At 36.6% G+C, this 19961-nt stretch overlaps 1 protein-coding gene and 1 long non-coding RNA gene across 5 annotated transcripts; one reads left to right on the top strand and one right to left on the bottom strand.

Moving 5' to 3' along the window:
* Positions 1-7730, bottom strand: LOC117155024 (defective transmitter release). The gene is given in 11 exon segments (XM_076623502.1): positions 1-1466; positions 1575-2074; positions 2270-3898; positions 4245-4668; positions 4775-4996; positions 5033-5244; positions 5844-5929; positions 6105-6268; positions 6900-7047; positions 7088-7340; positions 7639-7730. Coding segments are annotated over 11 exon segments (4023 nt in total). The 5' UTR covers position 7730; the 3' UTR covers positions 1-1172.
* Positions 7731-13637: 5907 nt separating this feature from the next.
* LOC143303446 (uncharacterized) lies at positions 13638-19561 on the top strand. Of its 4 annotated transcripts, none has more exons than XR_013059774.1 (5): positions 13638-13997; positions 14062-14198; positions 14302-14624; positions 14697-15498; positions 15640-19561. It is a non-coding gene; the product is annotated as an uncharacterized LOC143303446 (long non-coding RNA). The 4 variants fall into 4 exon arrangements; XR_013059773.1 differs by having other exon boundaries at positions 14302-15281; positions 15354-15498; XR_013059772.1 differs by having other exon boundaries at positions 14302-15498.
* Positions 19562-19961: the final 400 nt, after the last annotated feature.

The following is a 19961-nucleotide window of genomic DNA, read 5'->3' as shown; positions in this document are numbered from 1 at the left end:
CGCTTCCTCGGCACTCGGTATAGTTCAGAAAAATAACTTACAATTAGGGAGCAACCGAATGCGTGCGTGTGTGAAAGCGAAAAAAGAGAACACGGTACGAAGAGATTTTACGAATTACGTATGAGAACGTTTGATTTCGTCTGGTCGCGTGAGAAAATGATCGATACGAGAGTGGTAGAATGAGTGGGAGAGTTTGAGATGGGGAAAATGGACATTTATAAATCTATTATTGTAATAATTATAGAAACAGTGGAGCATAATGTATCTGTACGTTTCTTTACTTCCTGCGGTGAGTCAGAACAGTAAGGTAGTTCTTAATTGTAAGAGCACGCGAAATAAAAAATACGTCGTATAGCATATATTACGAGGTAAAGCGAACGGAAAGGGGAATGGTCGAACAGAAATAAACGAGATACAAAATGCTAACAGTGGGGATGTGAAAGCGGATAAATGTGTCTGAGAAGAGTCATATAAGGGAAAAGGCAAAATGGGGAAAAAATGAAACAAGAGGAACAAGAGGAAGGTTCGGCGCGATTTTGCGACGGAAGGAAAAAATTTTCATTCCGATATCATCCTATATAAACGTATAAAAAAAGTATCACGAGCTTTTTGCCAAGCTTTGCGAGGGCGCCAGGATGTTCGTTTGAAATTCGGGTGCCCTCGAGAACGACGAGAACATAAGAACGTCGGAGACTATTGTTTCGTTTGCAAGCAGCCGATTGTCACATAATTACAGATTAATTATTCTTACTATTAATTATGGTTCACCAGATCACCGCCATCATCGTTATTATTATTATATAATTGATGTGAGTGTGGACAAAAAAAAAATAAAGTGTACGTAGTAGAAGGTCCGTCTAACTTTGCTATCCATCGTTTAGATTATTCTTCTTGTGAAATGTTTACCATATTTTCTTTTTTCCTTTTAGAGATGGATCGAAATCTGATTTTTAGACTCGTGGCTTTTTTTCGATGCACGAATAGTTGGAACGTAATAATTCGTTTACTTGAATACAAAGTAACAGAAATACAGTCGTACAACTTAACTTACAGAGTCTACGATTTTTTTTTCTTCTTTCATGGTATATGAAAAGTCAATTATTTTTAGATTTTCTTTTTTCTAAATACTAACATTTTCTCAAAGCTTTGTGTGTTTCAGTTTCGATCTTCCTTCAGTTTTCCTGAACCATCTGCATTTCCAAACTTTTCCTCGCCCTGCCAACGTTTTCTCTCCCTGCATCAAGAATTCCACTACCCTGACTCCTGTTATTATCAACCGACGATAATCTTGCAGCTTCTTCTATTTTTACAACAGTATTCTTCGAAATATCTGAAACTGTTTCGATGATTGAACCTGATTCAGATTTGTCATCGATACTCTTCGTGGGATCAACGTCCTTATGCTTATTTTCCTCCAAAGCCTCTGCTAACAGGTTCATGAAAAATCTCCTACTATGATCAAGATCCTAAAAATAATATTATCTCGTTAATATAGAATGCAAATTGTTGTAACAAAGTGAAAAGAAATCAACGAAGGTAAGAATATAAAATTGTAACTAGTTTTCATTACTAACTTTGTTCTGATTACTGACAGGGGAAGACTGTTCTAGCAAAGATTTTCCTTTCGCCATTGCTTCTCTGGAAGTCTTCATCAACTTCTCGGCCGACTTTTTTGCTCTTTTTCTCTGCTCCTCAGTTTTTGGAGCACTTATGCTCTTTAATATCTTATCCTTAAACGCTGCGTCCATTCCAAGATCTTCGAGATGAACAGATAGTTCTTCAAGTTTTTCTAATTCGTCTACGTTTGTTGAATTTCCTGAAATCTCCTCGATCAATGGTTTTGTTTGTTCTTCTTTCGACTGTTTGGTCTCCCTTGACGATAGAAGGTCGTCTGTCTGTTCACTGCCAATTGCCCTGCTATTTTTTACGAAATCTGGCTCGATTAGAAGCTTTCTTTTACTGTTCATCTGATCCAAATGATCGCAGAATTCTTGGTAGAGATCAGTGCATATATTTGACGAATGATTCTCCGTGCTATGAGATTGGTTTAGAAGCTGGGTAATCGATGCCATTTCTGAAATAAAATCGTTTCTGAAATGTAGGGAGTTTTGAGATTTTTTAATATTTTACTTTATAATTTAATATAACTATATCTATATTTAATAACTTTAATTTTTGTTTGCTTTATAATATCGACTAAAATTGACACGGCGCACGAAATGAAAAATTAAATAGCATGGAAATTGTAAGACAGAGGATTAACATTTACCTGATCGTCGATCAGTACACGAATCCGATTTTTTCCTACTTGCTCGATCATCTTCGAAATTTTGAACACTCGAAATGCTTTTCGGCTTCACGTGAGATTGTTCACGCGAAGAAATCATTTTCTCCTCCGAATTAACCGAATTTTTCCCACAACGAAAATCAGGGTTTAAGTTCGCAGTTGTAAAACTTAAGAAATCCTCTTGACTACTCTGCATCTTCCAATTTCCCTCTGAATTTCTATTTGTTATCAAGCTTTCTATGCACTGGTTGATCAGAGGCGATTCCTTTTGTACAAACTTCTTTGCCTCTTTCATGAAATGCCGTCTACACTTTTCAAACACTTCACCAGTCGTTCTTCCATCGCTCCTGTCTTTTTCAATATCCACTTCTTCGATTAGATGGGATTTTTTGCTGACTACATCCAGATATTCGCAATCTCGCGATCTTTTATGCGATTTAGACGATTGACTAGACTTTTCAACGCTCGAAGATATAGTACCGTCGAACGTGGTATCCAGCTGTTGCATTTTGTTTTGCACTCCAGTAACGTTTGAACTATCAAAAACACATTCAGAATTATTTTCTTTTGCGATATTTGTTCGTGTATCTTCTTCCCGGTTAATTTCTTCATAATTGTTAATTACGGTTTTCACAGATTCACTCTCTGATTCTTCGTCGTCATCGAGCAATGTGGCATTCACAGGATCTGCACCCGTGATTTCTATACGAACAGATTTGTTCTGAAAATTCTCTTGATCTGAAAGAATTATATCAGTACAACTGGATGACCGTGCTGTTTCCTCGACAGCTTCCTCTGCTTCTTCTAAAGTCAGCAATTCGTGAGAACTAATGGACTTTGACATTTTTTCACGCTTATTGCTCGAATCTCTACACTCCATCTCGTTGAACAGTGAATTGAACAAACCCGAGGAACGATCTTCGTTGCCTTGTTTCTTGGCAGATTCGCATAACATAGAAGCATCTTCATTTCTAGGATAAGATTTTACATTGCTCAGTAGAATCGTGGGACATGTTTTTAGATTTAATAAATCGTAAACACTTTGCGAAGACGAAACTTCCTTATTTTCTTTAGTTTCTTCTTTATTTGAAGATTCTGAGATTTTTTCCGCCACGTCCTCGATAATTTCGATCTTTTTAACATTCTTCGATCTTTTACTTTCTTCTTCTCTACTCTTCAAAATCTCCTTAACTTTTAACTTTCTCTCCTTCGTGTTCCACCATTTAAAATCTTTTTCTTTATTAGACGAATCCTTTCCTTTTTCTTCATTATCTTTATCAAATTTGATTCCAGCGTTAATTTCCTCTTTCTCACCCCACAGTCTTTTCACTTCGCCATTTTTGAAAACGATCTTATTGTCTTCAATAAATTTATCCACATCAGCGCAGAACTCTTTCATGTCTTCTCTGATGCTACTCAGTTGACTGGTTAAAGGATGTGGTTCATCTTTTCTACGATAATTGTCCAGGATATCTTTACACAGAGGTTTATCCTTCACGTTATTTACGATATTCTCTTCTTTCTTGTTTCTGCCATTCGACCAATCCAAAATATTACAACAAACCGACGAATCCTTAAATGATTTTTCTTCAGCTAAAATGAGAATAGAACGTTAGCAATTATCTACTGTTAGTCACAAAGATTATGTTGCAGAATAACTTACTGATTAATAATATTAGTGAATCGATAATTAACAAATTGTAGGTTATAGATTCATCTTTTACAATTTTACATTGAATAGAACCATTGAACGATTCGTAAAATTTCATTTGTTTTGTTACTACGTTCTGTAACTTATTGCGATTACATAAGGAAATATGTTTGTATTGGTAATTTGTAAACTTCGGATGTTTCTGTATTTATGGGAAATTAAGAAGCGCAAAAATGCATAGAATGTACGTAATACACAAAAGCAAAAAGCATAGAGGTATGAATTTGCGGTTTATCCATTGTTTACCAATTTCGAGCATGTCAAGGTTGATTTGTAAAAACTTATGACGATTTGTGACTCGTAAAATTTCACTGATACTATTGAAAGGGCCCAAGCAAGGAGAGCATCCTCGAAACGTTTTGTGACTTTCAACCAAGTGTTTCTTGTCGCGGTAATCGTATTCGGAATTGGTGTGTAATTTACTATCGTCGTTCTTCCCCTGCTTACAGCACGGTGGAGTAATTTCGGTCTCGTTGGTCGTCTCCAGGACAAGTTTCTCGTAATGGGCCAGTTCTCTTCCAACAGAATAACCACCTGGTAGATCGTCGCTACATCGTTGATCGTCCAAAATTTTCGTCCCGAACCTTTTCCGTTCTGCGTCTCCTGCCACGTATTCTTTCGTTTCTTCAATCTCTTCTACTAACTGTTTCGGCTCCTTACGTGTCGTGACCTTCAAAAAAATATACAATCCAAGAATATAAAAAATCACCAATGAATGTAGAATGTTAGAAGACAGACGTTTACTATTATTAATATGCAATATAATATATACGTACCTGTGTTTTCCAGGGTAACAAAATTTCCTTGCCAAGATCGCCGGAGGCTGTTCTTCCTTCCTCCGCCATTGGCCTCCTTCCGTCACTTTTCTCGATTCCTTTTTGCCCAGTTCCATCATCGTCCACCTCGGCGTTCTCCACCTCTTCGTCCGATGACGAGGACGCGGACGAGCTGTTGGAGGATGAGGTACCATCCGACTTTTTCTTCTTCTCCAAGTTGAGCTTGAACGTTGATCAAGCCGGCGTAAGGGGTTTCGCGTGGTGAATGATCAAATAGTGGATGGGACCGATATTATTCGAAGCACGAATTCTGTATCAGACCTTGACAAAACTAGTTCTTACCAGTTCGTCGCTCGTGCAGACAAGCGTGGTCGTGGCTACTTCTTCGTCCTCCTTCGTCTTCTTCTTATCCTCCGCCTCCTTTTCGGACGTCCCGACCGGTTTGTACAGCTTCCTTTTGTTTATCAGGGCTTTCGAGGGCGGGCGCAGGTCCACAAGTAAACAGACATTCAATGGATAACAGATTAGATCAGTTTGCAACTACGCTAGATCACGGTTTATACGATCCTGTCGAGCGACATGTAATTGGGCCACTTGTTTGCCAAATCAGTTAACAGAACAGAAAAATAGAGAAAATTAATGAAATTATATTACAAGCGTCGATCAAGTGCTTGACCGTTTTGCGCAATTAAACTAATTTTACAAGTCATCGGTTACAGGCGAACCCCTCAGAAACTAAATCGATCATCTCCGTCTTTTTGTTGATTTTGTATTTTCATTACATAAATACATGATTAAAATTTACGATGGTTATGTTACTTTTATAGTAGTGGAAAGTTTTTCTATTGTATCTTGAAAGTATGTAGTTTTGTTAGTAAAGTCCAAGTATGTATTATATTTAAACGTCGTTAGCTTCAAAAGAAAGATCGCGAAGATGATGGCTGAGTGTTCAAGGTTCGGAAAGCGTCTTTCGTGCAGAAATGAAAAAGTTCGAAAAAATCGAGAGCGACCGTTTCGTTCAGGAGCCAAACAAGTCCTATACATCATCTACCTTTCGATTTTTACTCACCTTGCACGCTATCATTGATTTTCTTCTGCTCCGCCTCGATCCAGCGTTTCCTCTCAGCTGCTTCTTCTTCGGGTCCTCCTCGCATCCTGTCTTCGTAACAGTTTCGTTAGCTTGTTACACTACATCGACTCTATATTTTCATTCCTCCGTAGAAAGTATTATAGTACGAGTAATTGTATCATTTCTAAATTTAAAGCTCTGATCGATTTAAAAGAAAAATATCATTATCAAGTACGATTGTTCGAATTAATCGCCACTTACCAAGCTTCTGCACAGGCACGATCTCTTGGGAATACAGGTCTGTCATCGAGATACTTGAGGTTTTTACACTTCAAGATCATGGTCTTACGATACAGTCTGATTTTCTTTAGAATTGGGTTGCCCATCAAAGATACCACGCGCAATTCTTTCATATCTCCTAGGATCTGAGTAAAGAAATTAGCAATTTATTTTCTTAGATCTATATTCCACAATATTTCGAAATTTTACATAGCAAGTTTATATCTTATTTCTCCAAGTAGTTAAATTCTTAAAATTTATACATACAAGAAATTTCACAAAATCTATACAAGAAAGCCTTCCAATTTATTTCCTTCAGATCTATATTTCTACAATCTATGTAAAAAGAAATTCGCAATTAATGTTCCCAGACACCAATTTTCCTGAAATTTACATATATTACAAAATTTGACATTTGTTTTTCCATGTCCCCATAATCTAGGTATAAAATTGTACAATTCATTGTCATAAATCTAAAAAAAACTAAATTCATGTTTTCGACAAAAATTCTTCAACCCATTATTCATAAATCTCACGCGAAACGTAACCAGTCATAAAATTCCATGTGTTTGTTGTTCGCTTACTCAATCTGCTCTAGGTGTCTCCAATATATAGAAAAAAGAAAGAAAAAAAAAATTACTCGAGATCGTTTGTGTTACAAAACGCGCGACCACTTTCGTAAAACATTAAATTACATCACTGGCGTCCCATGAACACCTGAAGCAGCCGTCGAAGTGACGCCAGAGCCACACGATTGAGGAAACATAACGGACTCACATTAACGACTTCGTCGGTGTCTATCCTGTTGTGAGAAATATCCAGTACCGAGAGGCTATCCAGCAATCGGAGGTGCTCAATGTCATTGGTATCTTGTAAGTAGTTGTGCGACAGGTTTAGAGTATTCAGGAACTTGAGGCTATCTGAAAGCAGAGGCACGTCAAGGTCAAGGTCATCAAGGATACCAGCGTCGACTCGAATCACCGAGATTCTCGATCCTCCGTATAGTGTTGTGCGAGAGGTTCAAAGTGTCTAGCTTCGTCAACCATTCGAGATTCTCGATTTTATTGATCAAATTGTTATGGAGATAAAGACACTTCAACTCGCTCTGATTCTCCAGGTTCGCGATCTCACGGATACCGTTGTTCTCCAGCCATAGACATCTTAGGCCTGTGTATTTCTCCAGATTCTCGATGAATGAGAAACCTGAAAGAAACCTTCCTGATGTAAAAGAAACATTATAATTTTTAAAGATATTTAAAAATTTATTTAGATTTCTCAAGAATTTTTTAAGATATTTCTTCTTTTATATATAGGGATATATTTCTTTGTTATCGAGATTGTATTAATTTTGATACACGCATGATGTGATAAAAATAATTTTAATAATTTTAGTACGAGAAGCACGCGATAAAGCGCCTTTTTACTGCGCATTTATAGTAATTTTTGCATATAAATGGAAACGTAAAATTCAACATTTCTTCACGTCGGAATTTTTAATTATTTGTATAAGATTAACCTTTGTAATGAAGATAAAGTACGTCATTCAGATGAGGGGTTTGGTACAGTTTATTTATTTTGCAGTGCTTCTTCAAAAACTCCTCTGTCATCCTGCGATCAATTACCATTTACTTCACCAAACATCAAATTGCCATATCGCAAAATCATCGATATAAGTACATTTACAAATTGCATTGCTCTTGCAACTGTACCTGACACCGTGTTTCTTGGGGTCGAAATCGTAAACTTTTCCTTTTATGTACGTTCTCTCCGGTTGTTTGTAGAATTGCCAAAAAATCGAGTCTTCTGTGTCTTCGATAATATCTTGGACAATACTTCTGATCGCCGTTTCTGACGTTGATTTTGTATCACCAGTAGTTTCTTTCGAAGTTCCTGATTTATCGATAGCATCGTCAGTTTCAATTTTCTCTTCAGTAATATTTTCAACATTTTCTACACTTTTTTCTTCAACAATATTTTCCAGATTCTGTACAATTTTATCTTCAATAATTTTTTTAATAGTCTCTTCTTCCATAGCATATTCAAGCTTTTGTTCGACTTTTTCTTTAGAAATATTTTTAAAATTTCCCACAAGCTTTTCTTCAACAATATCTTCTAAAGTTTCTTCAATTTTTCCCTCGATATTTCCTACGTTTTCTTCAATTTTAGACGTACCTTCGTCTTCAGTAGATTCTCCAGCTCCTTCTTCTTTGGGAATACCTTGAAGACACTCATCTAAAAATTCTACGCACTGTTCCGCCACATTTTCCACGTCGTTTTGGCTATCTATGAATTTAAAACTTTCAGCTACCTGATCTTCTTCGATCAAAGGAATCTCGATACCGTCGTTCGGATTTTTATTAGGTTGGCTATTAAAACTTTCAATATTCTTTGCTCTCACGAAAAGGTTTCCAATCTCATTAAATTCCATCGCTAAATCCTTGAAGATCTCGTTTCTCCTATTTTCTACCACCGCTTTCCCTTCAACTTCGTCTTGTATAAATTCTTCTGGGTTTCTTGGAATAACTTGCAGACATTCTTGCAACGATTCTGCACGACGTTTCTCCTCGTCTTCCATATCCTTTTGAGTATTCTTCATCTTAAAACTTTCAGCTACTTGATCTTTCGTCAAAGGCATCTCGATGCCATCCTCTTCCTTCGATTCGTCCAGACTTTCGTCAGATTCGCTATTATACTGTTCGATAGATTTCGTTTCTGCAACAAGCTTCTCGATCTCGTTAAATTCAACAGACAGATCCTTCAAAGCCTCGTTTTTCCTATTTTCTATCTTTGCTTTCCCCTCGGCGATTTTTCTCAACTTTTCCTGAACTTCCTCCTCGGATTTTGGACAATCTGCTTCCGTGATCTCTGCCAATTTTTCTAAATATTCTTCCGGAGAACCCAGTTCTACGAACTTCATTCCCTGTCCTTGACTTGAACGTACATCATCCGTAAAATTTTTTACCAAATCTTCTACCGATTTTGATTCTTTCGTAGATTGATCTTCTACTTCATTCGTTGTCGCTTCTTTTTCATTTTCGCTAGATTCTCCGACAATTTCTTCCAAAAGCAATGGCTCTTTATTTCCTTTATTCGAAAATATAGAAGTTGGTTGTTCCAAAGTTGCTTCAAATTTAGGTTCTTTCATACTATCTCTAAATTTAAAATAAGCAGAAATATTCACATTAGGCGAAGAATAAACCAAATTTCTTTCGTCTTCATCATCCCAGTCGCTTAAAAAATGTGAACTATCTGACATCTTGTTCGCTTCTTCGATCAGTTCTTCGTTACTGATGTGAACAAAATCATGTTTCTGATTTTCCATACGTTTTTCACACTCCTCCATTTCTATATTTGCTTCCTTAGTTCGATCATCGATCGTTTGATCTTCTGAATCACAGTCGATATTTTTATCGTTTTTGCTTGCGATATCTTGACGAGTCTCCTTGCAAATATTTCGTTCGCGATTTATCTCGATCAGAGAAATTTTATCAGAGACAACAGTGGGATGGTTATTATCTGTCATTTGGTCAAGTCTGTCAAGCTTCTTTTCACAAACTTCTTCAAACGATCGCTGGCGATAAGACTTGGTGCAACAACTATCGTTTTCGTCCAGAGTGATAGATTCACCTTCTTCAGCATCGTCAAAAGTCAAAGTGTCATCCATATCGCTATCACTGTCTTTTTCAGCTTTCGTCGAATTGTAGTAAGACAGATTTTCACAGGTTACATCGAAGATCGCGTTACAATCGAAATACGACAGCCAATTGGAGTCGTCCTCGTTATCGACTTCCGGTATAGAGTCGAGGGTTGATTTATTCGCTTGGTCGTCTGATGTGCTTTCGTTTTTCAACGATTCTAAAGTAATTTTTGTGAGAACGTCGGATGACGAGGTGGATAGAACTTCGAAGTCCACCGATGAATCTTCTGGTATCTTTGAAAAAAATTGGTAATTTGATTTTCTGAAGTATGAAACAACGCGATATTCTTACAATTAAATTGGAAGATAAACTGCTTTTAGTTTTATATGACTAACTGAGAATCGTAGTGGTGCAGGTAAAAATTTAGAGAATATTAATGAATCGTGCTGCTCATTTGCTAAACGTGTCATTCGTTTAGGTTCGTAATTAATCGCTACGCAACCACGGACGAGATACAGTGACTCAGGAAAAATTTGGACACTCCTGGAAACTTTTTATGCGTATATTATATAAAACATTTTGAAAGCTCGTTAGCGCTGTGACGAGACGCTACACTTCGTTACAACAGTGCCAACGAAATTTCAAAATGTTTCGTACAATACGCATAATGTATGCATACAATTTTTATACATTTTATATATTTTTCCAAGCCACTGTATTTCGCGGTATAATATTTGAGAGTTAACCTCTCCTTTTATCACGCCAACTTGTCACTTTCTCCTATGCGTTGAATTAAAGTAATATTACCAAAGAAGTGATTACGAGAATAGATTCTAACCGATTTTTTCATTTCTGTTTCAGACAAATTGGTACTACTTGCTACAGCGTCGAGCCTGGCTTCAACCGATAGTTTCTTCTCCAAAGTGACTTGAAAATCGCACTCTTCCTGCATTTTGTCACGTCCTTATGAACTTAGTACTGACGATACAGAAGCAAAGATCCGACGTAAGTATTTAGTTTCTTAAACGAAAGTTTTCACGTAAGTGTATTTCAACATGACTCCTCGAACATGCAAAAAACTCTCCTCAACAGTATTCGTTGCCTAGGTGTCGTTTGATCGATATTTGTTGCGACGTTCTACGCATTTCAGATTGTTTCATTCTAATTGAATGTCTCTTTATCGATACGGTAATCTGTACCTCTACTTTCGTTCGCTTCCTTCGTCAACTTTCATACTCCGATAAATTAATTAAATTAATTTATTTTCTTCTATTCGGATAAGGGAGCCCTACTGCACTACACTGGACTGGTTTTCTTCAGTGTGTCACTAAATGTCATCGTCGAAGCCTCAGAAGCTCATGCTTGCAGAAAATATTCTAATTAAATATCGCGTATTACCTTCAGATCATTCGTTGCAAAATAGGAATGAAAGGACGAATAGTCACATGCTACTTTGTTATAATACTGGTGAACGTATCAATTAACAAATCAAAACAAAAGATTGTAGGATTGCAAAGGGCCATGGTTTATCCATATTGTTTATAGGGTATCTCGATCTCCTATCTATTCCTCGCATATCTCGCTTTGCTTTTGTTGCGTCTAGATGCCCCCCTCGATGGCACTTGTTTTTCCACTCGGTTGCAAGCCGGCGATGATGCTCGAGAATGAATGCTATCAACATAATTCAACGGAAAAGGCTGAACGCCGATTCGCAGGCGTCGCGACGAATCGGGATCGATGGAAACGGGAAATCGGCTCGGCCGCGAGGCTTTCAGCAAGTCGACCCGCATCCTCTTTTTTCCCTCAAGGCGATTCCCGGTCGTCTACTTACCAAGACACGTCTTTCTACGCAGCTAGCCTAAGTCCGAGTGGCCGGCGCGTCGCCTCTTTCCATCCTGTTCATAGGGATTTCGCTTTTTACTCGATCGACAGACTCGTCATTTGTAGCAATTTCTCTTCTTCTCGGGATTCGAGCACTTCCTTGTAAGTGTAACACACCCTCGATCGCTTCTCTATCCATTTCAAATGGATACATTCTGATTCATAAGTAGACTACGGATATTTACGCTATGTATTATAGAATACATGCAATATGCAACAAGACATAAAATGTCCAAAATAGAATATTTAGCAGATAAAATAATTGTCCATTTAGATTCCATTCTTTTTTTTTCATCTATTCATAAGTTACTACATGATTGTTAATTTTAATCATAACGTTTATGGAAGTTTGTAATAAGTTTCTTAAAGCGTGTTATGTAATTTAGTTATGTTTATGTAAGTATCAATTTTATTACTGCTTAACTGCTTCGGTTATTTATTCTTATTTTAAATATCTTATGGATAGATATCGTCTGATTCAGCAGCCTTCAAAATGAGGGTCGAAAAACCTACTTTACCTAAGTATCTTAAAAACTAGTGAACACATAGGAAGATTGTTAAATACATACAGAAGTTTTCGTTTATTTCTTTTTATGGAGTATACCATTACACGAGTGAAATCACAAAAATCCTCTGATTTTTATTTTGAAATTTCTTGGTTGCAGCAGATTTTCTCATCAGAGATTCGTCACTCCCTTTTATTTATTCGTTTGAAATATTCCTTGGCAATTTTATGTTACATCGAATCACAAACATAAATTTGTTTTTCAAGAGTTTACCGAATTACTATATACAATTTAAAAAAAAAAGAAATTTTATTCCGTGGGATCAGAGGAAAATATTTAATTGAATAATCGATTACTTCCCTGGATATTTTCCAAGAGAGGTAAGGCAGCAGAGTTCTGTGTGTCATCGTATACATACGATGCATACCAGATTTCGTTCTTGCGGCGGCAGGTAGATAACTCGCCACAGGGTCGACGGAAACGGGAAATTGCACCACAGCTCCATATTCGAAGCATCCCTCCTTTTTCTCACAGTCGCGCCGTCCTGCGCAGTTTTCTTCGTAGCCTGCCGTCGCTATCTCGAAACATGTGGAAATTAGATACTCGGCGTTAGATTGTATGCAATCGAACCAGTGACATCTATTCGGCAGCTTTCTGGGCAACAATCGAAGTCCTTATACATTTTGATATCCTTACAATGATAAAAACAACTCCATAAATGGAACGTCGCGTCGTCTCAATCGTCTGGATCATCGTAATAAGTACGAGTTATGTTTAAAAGACGAAGTTGGTATTCTGATTAGGTTTATTGACATTTTAAGTAGAAACGAAATTTATCACAAAAGATGTTTTCTCATCGTATTAGTGTATAAGAAAATTTCCCTAGTTTTTTTAAAACATTTTGTATTCAGCAAAATCATTCCTTTTTCTTTATTGTTACAAGCTCGTTTATTCCTTTACGATATCTTCTGAAGAAAGTAAGCTTCATTTTTGAGAACATGACAGTAGCGAGTGTTATAATATTCTAAACGTATTTTTTGCAAAGACCAATTTTTCAAAGGTCATTAGGAACATGTCGATCACTATGTATATATTTTGTCATCTAGAAAAAAAGTAGGACAACTTTTCAAACATTTTACTACCGTTGACTCAACTTTGAATATCGTTATATAATTTTTGAAATTCCACGTATTCGAAAGTGGACAGAACTTTTCTAAATAGTCGAATAGTCGAAATACGAATAATCGGAGCCATGAAATTTCGCGTGTTTTATGAAAGAATTGAAAGAATTGAAAATATTCGCGTTGCGTTGAAAAAGTCAACGAATGCTGATTAGGAAACCATATTGTGGTTTCCTGTCCGAAAATACGCATGACTACATTCCGATAACCGTTAATGACGGTGCATTTATGATAGATAGCGTTTCTGCTACGTCTTTGACGTCTGCTGACACAAAAAGTTGAGAAGATTACAAGGGAGTTACACGTGTACTTGACGTCGCGTAATAGGACACTTTTGCTTCTACCGATAGCAGTGCCACTTTCATATCAAGTTTTCGATGAATCGATATTGCGCTATCTATCGTCGACTATAATTTAAAAAATCGAATAGTATTTGCATAATGATCTTGGAAGAAAAATGACACGTTCGATTGACTCCTCTAGTTGATGTGACTTCATTTATATTTTAACAGATGGCATTCAATATCCGTGTCGCTGATTATAATTCAAACTTGATAAAGTCATGTTCTATAGTTGAATCTGGATTATTATTAGAAGACCGATTAATAGAACGATCGATCAATGAATTTCTAAGAATGACTGCTTGTAAGAAAAGCTTAAGTAGAAAAGGTGCTTCGATTCTTCAGTAAGTAAGTAAAATACACATTATACCTAATGTTCTAATATTTTGCAGTTGACACAGCGTTACGATAGCAAATAGATAAGGCTCGTTTTACTCTCTCGAAAGGAATTTTTCGTATACAGTGTCGATAGTGACGACTATATGTTAACCTGGATTGATTTACCGCAGTTTGAAAAAATAGGTCAAATGTAATTTTTAAAACGGAATATTTAACACCATTTATCATATAATCGTATATCCAACAATCTCAGTGACGTAAAAAGAACTAAAACAATTTACCGATCTTTTCAGGAATTATTTCAAGACGTATCGTTGCATTAGTCTCGAAAGGACTAACTAGCTATCAAAGAATCGTAAGATAAGCGGCTAAGCAGACACCAGAAGTATCATGGATGAAATGGTAACATATTTCGAGCGTGGACAAAGATTTTCGTTCCGGTAAAGCGATTCAATGACTGGAAAATAATTTTTAGTCACTTCCATTAGCTTTCATGAGCCGGCGCGTGACCATGACCTCGACGATCAAGCGTCTAGCACTTCTAAACCGAGTTCACCTAGCTTTCAATCACTTTTTTCCGATGCTGTATCGGTTCTGGCTCAACGTCTATGCTTTAGTAACAACCAGAAAACTCTTCATATCCATAGAAGCCGGAAAAACCAATTCTATATTGCTTTTTTTCCCTTAGAAATAATTTCTTCGAGATTGACACTCTTCCGACGATCGTTCGACCTTCGTCGAAAGATGATTAGCGAGCGGAATAACGGCGAAAGATTCGAACCGGCTGTTGAATTATTGAAGCATCCAAAGAGGGAGAAAGAGAACTAAGAGGATTAAAAGCCTAGAGACATATTAGAATTTCAAGAGGCGAGTCGATAAAAATATTCAACCGTGGTTAAATTTACTTTTCGATGGGTATCGTTGCGACCTTGATTTCGAAGATCTCGTTGACGATCCCATCCCATCTTCCGGCGATTTCCTCTCGTCTGATGATCGAGGATTAATTCAAAATGTGGCGACGAATATTATTGAATTTTGTTAAAAATTTTAAAGCAGAAGAATCCTATCGTTTAATCGAATTAATCTTTTGTTAAACGTATAACGCTTTCCTGGTCTTTAATTCGTATTTGAAATACTTGGCAACGTCCACTGTCAAACAAGAAATTACAAGTTATAGTATCGGTTAATATTTCGTAAAAATTCGCTAATTTCACAAGTGATCCATATAAACGTATCTGGTCAGGTCCAGTAACTGTACCGACAGTGATTCCACGTACGTCTTATTCTTTGCCTTTGATCTATTTTGTTACTATTCTTGTTTTACTTTTGTTTCATCCAATTTTAGAAGTACACAACATCGCATCCTTAAGGATCTATGAAAATGTAAAAATTAACGTATTTGTTAATTTATTAAGATATTTGGGTTTCAGTATGCATGTTTATCAGTACATTGCGCTTGAAAAAGGTTTTCATTTCCAAGGTTCCCCCGGGTAAGTGAATTATTATTATTATTATTATTATTATTATTAATAAAAATATCGTCTAATCATCGTGATAGATAGGAATCTAAAATATTATGAAAAATTACTGATTGGTTATCTTCGTCGTTCTGATGGTTCCATTTTTATTAGATACTGGCCTGGATGTGGAAAAAAACACATCAGCGATCAGCTGACATCGAAACGGCATTTTAAAAGGCAAGTTGGGCATCCACGCGATCGATGGATCCTTTCTCTATGGTCTCTTTAAATAGACGAATTGCCAATAGTCTAGGAATCGTTCACGGCCTATAACGGATTCAAAGCGTATTCAAATACGATTCCGCCTCCTCCATCCTAGACGCGTGAACCTTAATTCTCAAGGCAGAAGCAGCCGACCACCCACTGCTATTTTGCTTTTCAAAAATGTACACGATGAGCTGAGCGAGACAAAGACAGGTCAGCCGTGATGGAGGAAGAAAACGGAAGCCGTCAATTACATAATGCATTCGAATCGTGATCCATACGAGTTGCTCGATCCGTCTCGATCTCTGGCTGTTGGTACACAAAACGGGGATCTCGGGGAGCGTGATGGGCGATCCTCGAGGTCATGGTCAGGTCGTGTCTCGCAGACGTCAAATTTAGTCGCTTCTAAAATACATTAGTTTTAAATCTCTTCCTTGGGAATTTTTTGGAAATTATACAATCTTTCAGAGTTATGCATTGTAAAAAATTTATCAAAGAGATTTGATGATGATTTGATGAGAAATGATATATTATAATACACAGGTTCGCGGCAGTATTTCACACCTTTTATGAATATATTATGCGAGTTATACCGAGTATTTTGAAATTTCATTATCACTGTAAAACGAGACTGCATTGTCCTGGTTACAGAATAGGAAGTATCGGCACACTCATAACATTCATGTACTAATTAATTATGTATATTAATATACACATGGTATCTCGTATGATTATAAAAATTTGATCAAAAAATGAGATACATAGAACCTGATAAAAAGAGCATTTTGTTGGGAAATAATTGTTAAATATAATCTGCGGTATCAGTTTAACGAGTACAGTTAATTAGTGTTTTTAACCGACAAGTGTAAATGATGACGACACAAAATATTTATTTCGTGGTAACGAAAATGAATTTTCTATGTAAAATGATTCCTATTTTTGGTTTTGCAACGGGGAAAAAAGTGAAGTAATTCCACCTGAATGTCTGTTGACGCGCAAGGTGGCACGAGCAAAGGAAGCCGACGCTTCCTTTCGCATCGATCTGATGCAACAAAGTTTTACGATCGTATAACTGAGTAATCGAAAAGCTCGAAGGCATCCACGTGTACCGAAGACAACTATATTGACGATTGGTCGCAAGGTGAAGCGAGCATGACGAAAAACACAATTAGCAAGTATAATCAGTCGTCAGCTGACCTATGACAATCTAACCCTGTCATCATTTTAAGGGCATGGCGCAATTTAGTATAAACTGTGAAAAATCACGTGTTAAATCATAATCAAGCCGAAAGGATCAGCAAGTCTAATAAACTATCCGACGACCTATGACAACGTGTCACCTAAGACAAAATTCGTCAACTTTGTAGGCCAAGGAAAATTTCTGTCGAAATGTTTCAGTCACCGCCTACCGATTATGCAATGAGATCTATCAATTTTCAATGATTTTCTAGGATTACTGACGAAAGAAGAGCTTCGTTTCACCTGAAAACTATCGCGTACAAGACACGCAAATGATTATTCAAAATTCAAAATTCGATTGAAATGTTGCGCCTTATAATTTACCAATCATCTAAGAGGATCTATATATTTATCGATTTTTTAGGATTAGCGATAAAAGAAGTGCGTCAGATTGTTTGGAAATTATTGTAGGCACAGAAAGATAATTATGCATTCAAAAGTTAATTGAAATTTATTTCGAATCATCGTCGATCTATTTAAGAGAATTCATAATTTCTATCGATTCTCTAGCGATTAGTGATACGATACTAGAAGCTACAGAGGAGCGTTGTATAGAAATAAAAATTGCGCTGAATGTAGAAAGGTAGTTGTATATGCGATGTACCACAGACTGGCCGATCGACTAATCGACAGGATGTCAGGTTGGAGCCACTTCCACTTCCACGCAACATGGAGTAACTTTGTAACGGAATGCGAGTTACGGAAAGAAGTTACTCGGCCATTACGATGCGCAGTAGGAAGAAAAACGGTAGCGATCGAGCGTGATCGGAAAGTCAATCGAAAGGAGGAATCGGTCTTCTTCGTTGTTGCATAATGTTGAGGCACTGGACGAGATACGGAGGAGATAATTTGATGAATGAATTCGATATAAGAAGTCGAGAATAATCGATGATATACAAATTACCTAAACGAAGATACAATTCGTCCGATATATTCTCCGATTGAAAAACAACAAAATTTCAATATTTAATAATGTCAAAATTAATCAGGACATATTATTAGTGTTTAATATGAAAACGAGTGATAATCTATTTACCCCAATGGTGAAAGGAGAAAACATAAAAATTATGATCATTTCTGGCAATATACGTAGCATATATCGATTAATGGCAAATAATAGTTTTGTTGATAGTGCACATTTTTATTAACATTAGTTTAATGCAAGGATAAAACCATTTATTGTAGCCAATTACTAATTACATATTCTGCTTTCAATTCATTGATTTCGTTCTCGAGTAACGATACAAAGATTAATTTATTTCTTTGATTAACTGTAACCAGCCACACATAGGCATTCGACGTAGACAATCTTTACATAATTATAATTTTCGCCCAACACAATGTCTCGAATTGATTGTATCGCGAACTATGAATATTTGAAATTCACTTTGTACCGTCGTAAGACTTTATCGAAAGGGAAGGTACACGAGTATAGAAAGAAAAAGTAGCGGGAAAAGTTCTGTACGTGATGCTTTCATGAGAAGCATCAATGTTCCCCTTATCATTGGAAAATTCATAAATAATTGATACGAAAGGAAGAGGCGACGATGTTGCAGCGCGTCCCCGAGACTTGCAATTCGTTTATTGTTCTGTGCGTGATGCTTTTATGAGAAGAATCAATGTTCTCCTTATCGTTGGAAAATTCATAAATAATTGATACGAAACGAAGAGGAGACGATGTTGCAGCGCGTCCCCGAGACTTCAACTCGTTTATTGTTCTATGTGTGATGCTTTTATGAGAAGAATCAATGTTCTCCTTATCGTTGGAAAATTCATAAATAATTGATACGAAACGAAGAGGCGGCGAAGTTGTAGCGCGTCCCCGAGACTTCCGATTCGTTTATTGTTTATAGATTTTCCCTGATTCCACCGCGATATAGGCAACCATAAATTGCATCGGCTACGAGTTTTCCATAAATTTGAATAACATTTTCACTTCCTGCGCTATCGCGTGGACCCCCACCTAACTTAGTTGACGACAATGCGAGCAACGATAAGACTATCACAGTGACCTCGCCCTTAGAAGGAAGGATTCTGAATTTTATTTGACCGAATCCCGCATATCATTATCGTTCTCGTATCTATTATTCGTTGCCTTTTCCTATCCGTTATTGCTATCTTCTCCGTTTCTTTTTATTCCGATCTGTTCCAAATTGACCAATTGATTTTAATCATTTTGTCATCCACCGATGACAGTTCTTCCGTTTTTACTCTTATCCTTACTTTTTCGTTTTTAGATACGTATTAGGTTGTATAAGATCTAATTAATCAACGACGCACAGTAGATACCGCACATATCTTTATTTCTCAATAAAACGTATTTTTGCCAGATTCTACATTTCCTTTTCGCACGTGATACCAAATTTTTATCCTCGTGTAGAAGTATTAACAGATGGTGTGAAATTTATGATACTTTGCTCTAGTTTAATAATATACATTGCAACATTTTTTACAAATATTTTTCGTATGTATTATTTTGTTATATCGCCCTCCGTAAATGAATGAAGTAACTTGTATACCCATCGCTTCAAACCTTTTATCCTTTAGAAAATATAATTATTACTGTAAAAAAATGACTGTAAAAAATGAATTACTTGAAAAAAATGTTGTAAATATCGAAATAATTAATATGCCGGTATTAACTATATATTTTAATTACATCCGGATCCATTCTTAGAGTCTCAGAAAACTGAAAGACTTGATTTATCTATGTGTCTATTAACCTTTTTTGAACCCTATTATACTTTTCCAATTAAGGGACAACCTGGTTAATAGGTTAACACATACAAGTGCAAGGATATGGAATGTTAAACGATGACTTGTAGAAACTGTTCGATGACCAGATGTATACAATTCCAAGTCCTAATTCGAGGAATGCATTTTTTTGTTTACCTTTGCTACTGTCAGCAAATAACAGGATCGCCGATCGTTTGGTGTCAGTTTCCTTCTGCAAATAATCTTCTGTTTCTTCAGGTGTTTGTAACCCCACA

This window comes from Bombus vancouverensis, chromosome 12, assembly GCF_051014615.1.
Source record: "Bombus vancouverensis nearcticus chromosome 12, iyBomVanc1_principal, whole genome shotgun sequence".
NCBI lineage: Eukaryota > Metazoa > Arthropoda > Insecta > Hymenoptera > Apidae > Bombus > Bombus vancouverensis.
Note: the sequence above shows the minus strand (reverse complement) of the source record. Positions and strands in the feature narration are given on the sequence as shown.